Source organism: Aotus nancymaae, unplaced genomic scaffold (assembly GCF_030222135.1).
Source record: "Aotus nancymaae isolate 86718 unplaced genomic scaffold, 86718_ANA_hifiasm-v0.15.2.pri h1tg000012l, whole genome shotgun sequence".
Classification (NCBI taxonomy): Eukaryota; Metazoa; Chordata; class Mammalia; order Primates; family Aotidae; genus Aotus; species Aotus nancymaae.
In genome coordinates this window covers 22,822,688-22,834,233 of record NW_026988423.1, presented here as the reverse complement: position 1 = coordinate 22,834,233, position 11,546 = coordinate 22,822,688, and the positions used below count along the sequence as shown (strand labels likewise).

General features: G+C 41.3%; 1 protein-coding gene across 3 annotated transcripts in view; it reads left to right on the top strand.

The window, feature by feature from the left end:
• The first annotated feature begins 82 nt into the window (after positions 1–82).
• The window catches only part of JAML (junction adhesion molecule like), a 32,454-nt gene continuing 20,990 nt past the window's right edge, over positions 83–11,546 (top strand). Inside the window, exons 1-3 of one of the 3 annotated variants that reach the window (XM_012470407.3) lie at positions 83–256; positions 439–574; positions 11,057–11,119. In XM_012470407.3, the coding sequence (XP_012325830.1) occupies positions 11,077–11,119 (43 nt within the window). In that variant the 5' untranslated portion in view covers positions 83–256; positions 439–574; positions 11,057–11,076. The remainder of the gene's footprint in view (positions 257–438; positions 575–11,056; positions 11,120–11,546) is intronic. The other 2 variants (XM_012470406.3, XM_012470408.3) reach the window with 2 other exon arrangements.

Sequence of the window (11,546 nt, the reverse complement as noted above, 5' to 3'; positions counted from 1 at the left end):
GAAACTACCATGTGTAGGTGGTGTGAGCTGGAGGACTGGGCAGGCATATCTTTAGAAGCAGGGGTTGGGTGACTGCCTGGCAAGGTTGCACCTCTGTTTTGAGAGGAAAAATAGAAGAGGTTGCTGTGAGGTTGCTGTATCTTAAACACAGAATATTTTTTGTTAATATTAAATTTATTGTATTGTTTTCATGAAACGGATTTCTTTCTTAGCACATATTATATGCCTGGTGCCAGTCAAGTTCCTACCCTCAGAGGTAAGAGATGGCACCTTGTCATTCTAAAAGAAGAGATGACACCTGAAGAGGTCTGAGTGTAAGGTTCACCTCAGTATGTTGAATTTGTCGCCTCCTTTTAGAATGAAAGTATACATAAAAATTGGGTAATGGGCTAGATGACTGAAATGAGAAACTTAGAGTTCCTGTTTGCATCTCTGCAGCCACTTCAGAAGGCACGTGTTTGGTTTGCTCTGAGCCTAACCTAGAGTGCTCACAGAAGTCTTTCAGTTGAGCTTGGGAACTGCAGCTGTGGGAAGATTTCAGTGCATTGCTTCTCCTGGGTGCTCTTCATCTTGGGTAAGCAGTTGCTTTGAATTTCTTAAGCCATTATTTGAACTTTTCTCATTCAGAAGTGTGCCAGTTCTGAAGGCTGGTTGAATTGGCAGTCTCTCAGGATTGTGAATTGCAGAACTCTTGATCTCTGCAGGGGATGTCATAGAGTAGTCTAGTGGGTGCTGTTTCAGTTACTGTCGTGTAGAGTAACTTAGGTGAATCTCCTCAGCAAAAAGAGGAGCAAAGTTTGCTCATAATGAGTATATGACAATGATGATGATAAAGCTTCAGCTTTTAAGTCATCTATAGGTTTTGGTAGAGCTGTGACTGGCTGTCCTTGAGCTCATGGCAGAGCTCTTCCTTCACTGTTTTTATTTTTAGAAGACAGTTTTAAATTTTATTTTAAAACATTTTATTATGTGTATTTAAGATATACAACACAATGCTGTAGATACATGTAGATAGTAAAAAGTTTACTATGGTGAAGCAGATTAATATAGCCATCATTTCACATAGTTATACCACTGTTTTTCTTCTCCCCATTATAGACAAGTCAATATTTAACCTTTAGGAGCCCGAGACTTAAACCTCCCAAGAGAGCTAGGCTACTGGCCACACTTATTATACCCTCAGCACAGCCCTGACCTTGGGAAAGGCCGATGTATGAAGGTTTAAGTATAACCCAGTCTGAGGAAGGGAGCAGGAGTAAGGACCTCCAGGGTCCCATTCATGTAGAAGGTTAACTGATGTGACCTGGACTATGTTACAGAAGCCATGTAACCTACCAGTCTGTATTTAGTGGCTTAAGAAGGAAAAATGAAGGCATATTTTAAGAGGCATGGCTTAGAGTGGTTACATGGACTTGTATACCTAAAAACGTCTGAGAGCCCAGAGTTGCACAGCAGCGCGCAGATAGATCGAGGGGACTTGGCATTGCAGGTGGACAACACTCTTTGAGTAAGGCAAGGCTGTGCAGTTGTTCGTTTGCTCAGTGGTTAGTTGTCCTTACTAGGGACAAACACTGACTGAGAGACAGCAACTCTCCCTTATTTTGTCTCATGATATTATAATTTTGGGATGCAACTTTCACATCTTATGTGGCATGTCGCTTTTCTAAAGATTTTTTTTTTTCTGTAGTAACTGCCAAGGAGAACAATTCCCCTACATTGTTTAGTAACTTTAAAAAATTGACACATGATAATTACACATATTTATGGAGTGCACAGGGATGTTTTAGTACATACAATGTATAGTGATCAGATCAGGCTAATTAGCATATCCATTGCCTCAAATATTTTTTCATTTATTTATGTTAGGAACGCTCAATAGCCTCCTTCTAGCTATTTGGAACTATGTATCATTGTTAACCATAGCCATTTTAATGTGGTATAGGACACTAAAACTTATTCTTCCTATCTAGCTGTAATTTTGTTTCCTTTAATAAATCTTTCCCTATGTCCCTTCTCCTCTAGTATCCTCTGTTCTACTTTTTACTTCTGAGATCAACATTTTTCGCTTCCACATATGAGTAAGACCACTCAGGGTTTAAGTTTCTGTTCCTGGCTTATCTAACTTAACAGAATGTCTCCCAGTTCCGTTTATGTTACTGTGAATCACAGGATTTTATTCTTTATAATGCCAAAATAATATTTCATTGTGTACATATATCACATTTTCTTTACCCATTTATCTATTGTTGGACACCTAGATTGATTCTGTATCCTGGCTATTCTAATAGTGCTGCAGTAAACATGGGAGTGTAGGGTCTCTTCAATATACCGATTTCCTTTTCTTTGGTTAAATGTCCAGTGGTGGGATTGCTAGGTCATATGGTGGTTCTATTTGTAGTTTTTTTGATGGACTTCCGTATTGTCTTGGGTAGTGACTAGCCAGGGCCGGTGTCATGGGATGTAAGGGTATTTACCAAGAAAGTCGTAAGTAAAGAAAGGGAGATTTATTAGAGAAGGTATGAAAATATGTTGCAAGGTTGCCATGGGCATCACAACAGGAAAGGGCTGTCTACAAAGAGGCAGGGACTAGAGAGAAGTTTTACAGGGTTGTGCTAGAGGGGGCTACCTGTGGAATGAGGTCACTGTGCCCACAGAGGTCATTGTGGCCTGGGGTTGTTTGATTAGCTGTCTCTCAGAACAGTTGTTCATTGCTCTTCCCCACCTGGGGCCCTCGCCAACTTGGGGCCCCTTCCTCATTGTTGCTTACTTATCAGGATGCTACATTCCACCCCTGGCAGAACAACAATGACAAATCTTTGGCATTGGGCAGAGATCTCATCTTCCAACTGCTTCCTGCTGACCAGGGGCATAGAGTTCTCTCTACTTAGAATTGTTGATCTGTTAAGGGACCCTGTGGATCATTGTCCTGGATTGTGGGATATAGGATATTAGATTTTGCTGGAGGAAAGGTCTCATCAGAGGAGGGAGCATGTCAAGGCAAAACTGGTATCCAGCTGAATTCAGGGGAGACTTGTAAAGGTAGCAGCCATCATTAGGGAGAGACCGATGTCCCATTCACAACATCATTTGAAGGTGAAACTGCGGAATTCCAGAAGATAAAATTTTGTTTCTTAAGCGAGTTACTGAAAAGGTGAAGAAACATCTTTTGCAGTCTGACTGTTTTTCCTTATTGAAAGCCCTTTTAGATAACCTGGAAGTTTCTTGATGAAAAGCATTCGAATTTAAATAGACACAGTATAGGGAACCAATTTTGGACTATTATACCTTAGTTACATACAACATTCTTTTTATAAATTTCTTTCATAAATTTTCTCATGACTTACCCCATCTATGACATGCTTAGACTTTATGACTTCTCCTAAATGTATTTTTTTTCTTTTTCTTTTTTGAGATGGAGTTTCGCTTTTGTTGCCCAGGCTGGAGCACAGTGGTGTGATCTTGGCTCACCATAATCTCTGCCTTCCACGTTCAAGTTCAAGCAATTCTCCTGCCTCAGCCTCTCAAGTAGCTGGGATTTCAGGCACCTGCCACCATGCCCAGCTAATTTTTTGTGTTTTTATTAGTGACGGTGAAACCATGTTGGCCAGGCTGGTCTCGAACTCCTGACGTCAGGTGATCCGCATGCCTTGGCCTCCCAAAGTGCTGGGATTACAGGTATGAGCCACTGTGCTCAGCCAACATTCCTCTTTCTTAACAATTAGTCATTTTACTTTACAACAAGAATTTACAACGCAAGATCCTTTCTTACATAAAATCTCTTTCTTTATAACTCTCCTTACCAAAAATATCTCTTCAACTTTATAATCTTTTTTTCTTCCTCCTCCTCCTCCTCCTCTTCTTCTTCTTCTTCCTCTTCTTTCTTTCTTTTCTTTTTTTTTTTTGAGACAGAGTCTTACTCTATTGCCCAGGCTGGAGTGCAGTGATGCAATCTTGGTTCACTGCAACCTCTGCCTCCTGGGTTCAAGTGATTCTCATGCCTCAGCCTCCCAAGTAGCTGAAACTACAGGTAGATGCCACTATGCTTGGCTAATATTTGTATTTTTAGTAGAGATTGGGTTTTACCATGTTGGCCAGGCTTATCTTGAACTCCTGACCTCAAGTGATCTACCACCTTAGCCTCCCAAAGTGCTGAGATTACAGGCGTGAGCCACTGCACCTGGCCTTCACCTTTATGTCGTTCTTTATGTCTCTCTTATTTCCTGGTTCCTTTTACCTTGTTTCATATATAACCTCTTTTTTTTTTTGTTTTTATGGAGTCTCACTCTATTGTCCAGGTTGGAATGCAGTGGCACAATCTTGGCTCACTGCAATTTCTACCTCATGGGTTCAAGCAATTGTTCTGCCTCAGCCTCCCAATTAGTTGTGACTACAGGTGTGTGCCACCACACTCAGCTAATTTTTGTATTTTTTTTTTGCTTTGTTTTTTTTTTTTTGAGACAGAGTTTCACTCTTGTTACCCAGGCTGGAGTGCAATAGCGCAATCTCGGTTCACCGCAACCTCTGCCTCCTGGGTTCAAGCAATTCTCCTGCCTCAGCCTCCCAAGTAGCTGGGACTACAGGCATGAGCCACCATGCCCAGCTAATTTTTGTATTTTTTAGTAGAGACGGGGTTTCACATTGTTGACCAGGATGGTCTCAATCTCTTGACCTCGTGATCCACCCGCCTCGGCTTCCCAAAGTGCTGGGATTATAGGCATGAGCCACTGCGCCCGGCCCTATATTTTTTTTAAGTAGAGACAGGGCTTTGCCATGTTGGCCAAGCTGGTTTTGAACTCCTGACCTCTGGTGATCTACCCGCCTTGGCCTCTCAAAGTGCTGGGATTACAGGAGTGAGTTACCACGTCAAGCCTATATACAACCTTTAAGTAACCTTTGAATTAGACAAAAATATTTTCCTTTTGTTAGGAAGTTAAGGTTTATACTGCGTGTCGCTGTGTGAGTTCTGTGAAAGGGGCACAAATGAAGAGATTATCCCCCCTCAAGAGATTGCTAGGTTAAATTTCTTGCAGGGGGGGTCTGAATAAGTGTGGGCTATTTTTAAACCCCTGAGATAGGACTATCTAGGTTGAAGCTATTGGTTAAAGATTTAGGTAGCTTTTCTGGGAGAAATAGAGATATTAGAGGGAAAGATGAATTCAGAAGTTGGATAAACATTAAGCAGGCACCCATCTTGGAAAGGATATATTTGCCTCAAAGGGGTGTGGGGCATTTGGATATTACCAGGAACTGGTAGGGGAATGGTAATTGATCCCTTAAGTAATATGAAGGGGTATGGACTTTTTCTTTTGGAGGGAGGGGGTGCCACTTGTTCTCATTACTCTACAGCGTTTGGAGGAGAGTTGCTCAGAGAAGATTAGTATAGAGTCACTACAAGTCATTTCTGTAGCCAAAAGGATAACTCCAAAATTTCTAAAAGGCAAAAATCTTTACTTGCTAATAGAGGGGAGACTCAACTTTCCAAACAGGTCACAATAAAGACAGCATGAGGCCAACCGAATCTGTCTTCTCTCTCCTCCTTTTTCTGTTGTTTATTAAAAGGTAAACAAAAATCTTTCATTATTTTTAAACATTATGTAAAAATCTTGTTTAAAAGAGAAAGCCAAATTTCACCTTTGCATTAGTATATTATTAATGTTAAACCTAATTCTTAATAAAATCTTATAAACAAATCTATACAATCATAATTAGTTTGGCCATAAGGTAAAATGTCCATAAACCTCTCATAATTCTTTACGGTTTTCTGTTGAACAAACAAATTCTCTAGAAAACCATTATTCAGACACATGGGCCCAGACTGTGGCCCTACATCAGTATGCTTTTATTTCAACGTTTGACCTATGGAAAAACTAAGTGACCCCTTACACCCACAGAACTGTTTACAAGATTAACCCTTCACAAATCATTTTCATCTTGCTTAAATCATCAGTTTTGTACCATTACTCTTTTTTTTGTTATTGAGAAGGGGTCTCACTCTGTTTTCTAGGCTGGTTGGTGTGCACTGGTACAATCTTGGCTCATAGCAACCTCCGCCTCCCGAGTTCAAGTGATTCTCCTGCCTCAGCCTCCAAAGTAGTTGGGATTATAGGTGCCTGCCACCACGCCTGACTAATTTTTGTATTTTTACAAAATACAAAAATTGGGTTTGCCATGTTGGCCAGGCTGGTCTTAAACTCCTGACCTCAAGTGGTCTGCCCACCTCAGCCTCCCAGAGTGCTGGGATTACAGGCGGGGGCCACCATGCCCAGCTGTCCCATTACTCTTTTAGGTGAGGCCAATACTTAAAACCCTCTAAGCTAGACAAAATTATATTCTCTTTAACAGAAACCATACTCACATGCCTTCTTATAACCTCCCACCGAGAACACATTCTTTATTTCAGTCTTTATTTTTTATTTTATTCACAATGTCTTTATTTTGTATTACATTTACACTGTCTTTATTTTTTAAAATCATTAGAGTCATGTGACCTAAAAGAGATTAAAGTTTCAATTTTTCTGATAATATGTTTGATTTTAGTTTCTTTAAGCCAATTGATTAGAGCTTTTATATAAATACTATGCACACAACACATATAAATACACAGACAGACAGAAATGGAGAATCAAGACAAAATTCCATTGACTGAGAAGTTTTTAGAGAGAAGTGGCTTTTTTTTTTTTGAGACAGGCAGACTGGAGTGCAGTGGTGCAATCACAACTCACTGCAGCCTCAACCTCCTGGGCTCAAGTGATCCTCCCACTTCAGCCTCCTGAGTAGCTAGGACTACAGAAGCCTGCCACTACACCCAGCTAATTTTTTTTTTTTTTTGGGTAGAGATGGGGTTTCGCCAAGTTGCCCAGACAGGTCTCAAACTCCTGGGCTCAAGCGATCTGTCTGCCTTGGCCTCTCAAAGTGCTACAATTACAGGCATGAGCCACTGTGCCTGACCAGCAGGGGCTTTTAAAACAGTATCTGTAAACATACAGGCCAAATATCATCTTTAATTAAGTTTATTTCTGACTATGGAGTTCTCAAAATAAAAATCCCTTAAAAATCTTTTATTACCAGATTTTAGCCAGGACAAATGGCCAATATTTCTGGCTTTTGAATCTTGACCTAAAGGTAACCTCCTATGTGAAATTAATAAGCCTTAAATAAGAGGATGACTTAAACACAGACACACAAGGTGTCTCCAAAGAGATGGTAAGCAATTTACAAAATCTAGAATTGCCCCAAAGATAACTGAGAGAAAAGAAAATTTCAAGACAGGAAATCAGGAGCTGTCCATGGAGGGAAAAAGAATCAATAAATGATTAAACTGCAGAAGACTCACTTTTGAAGCCAAGAATTGAACCCAGGGCACCAGTGTAAGAGGGCAAAGCCTTAGCAACTGAGCTACAGCAAGAGTCCCCAACCCCAAGGCAGTAGGCTGGTTCCAGTCCATGGCCTGTTAGGAACCAAACTGCACAGCAAGAGGTAAGCAGTGGACAAGCGAGTATTACCACCTGGGCTCTGCCTCCTGTCAGATCAGCAGAGGCATTAGATTCTCATGAAAGCATGAACCCTACTGTGAACTGCACATGTGAGAGATCTAGGTTTCCTTCTTCTTATGAGAATCTAATGCCTGGTGATCTAAGGTGAAACAGTTTCATCCCAAAATCATCCCCCACCTTCCCTGGTCTGTGGAAAAATTGTCTTCCATGAAACGGGTCTCTGGTGCCAAAAAGATTGGGGGCCACTGACCTATAGTGCAGGGTGGCTGCTGTTAGTTTTTTCCAGGAGGATTTTAGAGCATTTGCAAGCTTACAAAGGATTTTAACTGCTCAAGAGAACTTTCTAGGACTAGCCATGTTATTATTACGCATGCTTCTTTTAATTTAGCCTTGTTCTTTTAATGGTGTACTCAGTTCCAGTAGTGAATCAATCTAAAAGCCTATTAAAGTCCAGATACTAATTTTCCAGATTTTTACCATGTAAGCAAAAGGTATTTCCAGAAAGGGGTAGAGGAGGCCTCTCTATGACAGGCAGCTCTTGAACTCAAAGGGCTTACAATCTTGGGAATGGAGGTAGAGAGCAGTGTCTTAATTAAGTGAGCACACAAATAAATAGATAATTAGACATAGTGGCCCATGCCCTAAAGGAAAGGTAGAGGTACTATTAAGACATGTGGCTTGGGGACCTGACCCGGGATGAATGGTTGAGGAGAGGTTTCCCAAGGAAATGACGTTTGACTTGAGATGTGGGCAATTTGACTAGGTGTTAACTGGGTGAAGCCCTGAGCAAGGTGGATTGGAAGACCATTCAGTCAGGGGAAGCAGATTAATCTTGTTTTGACAAATAAAGTCCAGAGAAGCTTTGCTGTAAAGTATTGATTACTCTCCCAAATGTGGAGGAACAGCATAGTGTGGCAAAGACACAGGCTCAGATCCAGAATGCCTGGGTTTGAATCCTTGCTTTGCCATTCTCTGCCTCAGGTTCCTCACCTGTAAAACCTCATGGGGTTGTGGTGAGGATTAAATGAGTTAATGTGTAAAGCACCCAGGGCCTGGCATTAACCTTCTCTGGTTTATTACATATCAACTACTGATTTCTAGTGTGCTGCTCTATTAAGAATAAAAGTCTGATCTTTTAATGTTGACAACAAGACCCCAGTGATTTTCCCAAAGATCAGAGTTAGTTAAAGGAAGGTTTGAGCTCAAAAGAGCATTAAAAAAAATCTCTAAGTAATTTTTCCGCTAAAATCATTGCTCTGTCTTCAAGGAGTTCTCATGGTACATTTGAGTATGTAGGGCTGACAATGGGTATCTTCTATTCATGATATTCATGTTTCTTGGAATTTGTTTGAAGATGGTTTGGGTATGGCTCTGGGTGACTCAGGTTTAGTGCTGAGATTTGGAATCTTTTTAGGGTTACTGGCTCCCTCCTAGAATAGAGTGAAGCGAAGTTGCTGCAGGATGCCTTTAAGTTGATTTCAACTTAATGGTCACATTGGCAGCTATGAGCATTTATCCAGTATATGCCAGGCATTTTACCGGTGCTGTAGCACAGTCACAGGACACACGTATGAACAAGGCATGTATGGGGCTGCCCTTTAGAGTCTGCAGACTTGAGTTGGTGACAGACATAAATTAATCATTACTCCTCCACGCGGTTGGTGAGCTGCTGGGGGAATGTCCCACTGCTGAGTGCTGTTTTCTGGGCAGAGGAGGGAGCACAACCAACTCCCTGGGGAAGGCAACAGATGTCCCAGATGTGATGAACTAACATTAGGACATGCCATACAGGAAGCCCTTTATGACCCTCATCCATGTATGTGTAGGGCAAAGTGGGTGGCGTGGAGCAGGAACGAGGTTTTGGTTATGTTGAGAGAGGTCTGTGTTTTCATTAGAGGTTGTTCTGTTGAATGGAGCCTATGTGATTCCGGGTATATCTGGCTCCGTGTAATTATTATTCACACTGTTAAAATGAGGTTCAAAAATGGAAACTTAAGCGTTTCCTGTTCATTCTGATTCATCATTTACCATTCTTGGGGAGGTAGAAGCTCAGAACCTGAAATCTCCTCTAAAGCCACAAACTCTGTTTCTGACTCTTAAGTTATCTATATAAAGGATCTTCCATGGTAATGCTTCTTATTTTTCAAATCACTGTTATCTACGTTATCCTATTTGATCCTTTTACAGTGTAATCAATCCCTTTTAATAGCAAGGAAACAGGCTCATCAATATCAACTGACTTCTCTGTGTAAGTGGGACCTAAGGTACAAACCTCTTTGAATAGCTTGACCCTGATTTTCCAGGTAGAGGATTTTGTTGATTGGAATGCGATTAAGGAATGTCTCAGGTAATCAATTTATACCAATTAAAATGGCTACCATATGTGCCAGATGTCCCGGCAGAGCTGGGTGGGGTACCTTGCTGTTAATACAAAAAAGAGATCTTTCCTCTTGGCAGATTGTGAGGTGGACTTCCTCCAGTGGCAGGGTGGCCAGGGGTAAAGACCACAGCTGAGATGCAGTAGTAGGTGGGAACCCAAGACTGGTTGCATTGTAACTCCTTAGAGTCAGCGTTCTGTTTGGCTAAGAAAATTTGGGGATATTATGTAGAACAGTGAATCCTTTTCCAGGGGCTGGTAAATGCAATGAAAGGAATACCACAGAGACAACATGCATATCAAACACATACTTTTGCCCAATGCACAGCCCAATTCTCATTCTAGCCACACTGCCCTGCCTTTAAAAAATTAAAAAGAAAAAGAAAAAGGAAAAGTTCACCATGGGCCATGCACAGTGGCTCACGCCTATAATCCCAGCACTTAGGGAGGCTGAGGTGGGAGGATCCCTTGAGCCCAGGAGTTTGAGAACAACTTGGACAACACAGTGAGACCTCTCTACTACTACTAAAAATATATATATATATACAGCAAGCGTAGTGTGACATGCCTGTAGTCAGCTACTCAAGAGGATGAGGCAGCTACTCAGGAGGCTGAGGCAGGAAGATTGCTTGAGCCCTGGAGATCACATCACTGCACTCCAGCCTGGGCAACAGAGTGAGATTCTGTTCCCACCCCCCACCTCTCCCTCCCAAAAGAGTAGTGATTCTAATTTAGATGGAGAGATGGGAGAAAATTTCAGGCTGGATATCCTGTAATTTTTTGTTTGTGTGAAACACACAGGTAGTGGAACGTCTAGGGTTGTAATCTCAAGGGCATCCTGCAATCATTTGCTTTTTTTCTCTTGAAAAGCAACTTTCATCTAATCTTTCCTTACAGCCAATCTAAAGTAGCCCCCAAGTGACTCTCCAAACACGACTTTGTTTTGTTTCATCATAGCACTTGATTGACATCTGGTATTTTCTTATTCATTCATTCATTTACTTATTTGTCCCCACCTCTTGCCACATACAAACTGCAAATGCCCTGGGACCTTGTCTGTCTTTATTGTTCAATGCTGCATACCAGTGTCTCAAACAGAGGCCGCTCCACATAGTCCTTCACTATTGGTTTTTTCAATTAATGAACTTCTCTTGACATGATCTTCTGAATTTTCTTTTATCTTAAGATTGGAAAGTTGAGAGCAGCATGTTTTGCCCACTGAAACTCATCCTGCTGCCAGTGCTACTGGGTAAGTAGAAGCCAAGGGATTGAGCGGGGTATTTGATTTCTCCTAAGTTCTGTGCATTATTAAAAGCCAATTTGGCATATTTTCAATTCCTCTGGGTTTGTTGAAGATAGAAACCCTAAGGTGGAACTTCACAGTTTTGCTAAAGCAGCTGTTTTTGAAGCCAGCTAGCTTATGGTTTCTTGGGAAGCTGAATCTTCCTGTTTCCATTAGAAACTGAATGCCTTTGGGTCCTAAAGGGTGTTCTGGGACTGTCTTACGTAATAAAAGGAAAGTTTCTCTGTGGCATTCCCACACTTTAAATTGTTATCTTTAAAACCACAGTTGTCTTTGATCAGGAACTGAAATTACCAATGAGAGACCCAGAGCTGTTTTCATGCTACTGCCATGCCAGCCTTCTCGCGGTTCCTCAAACACACTGAGCTCTTTC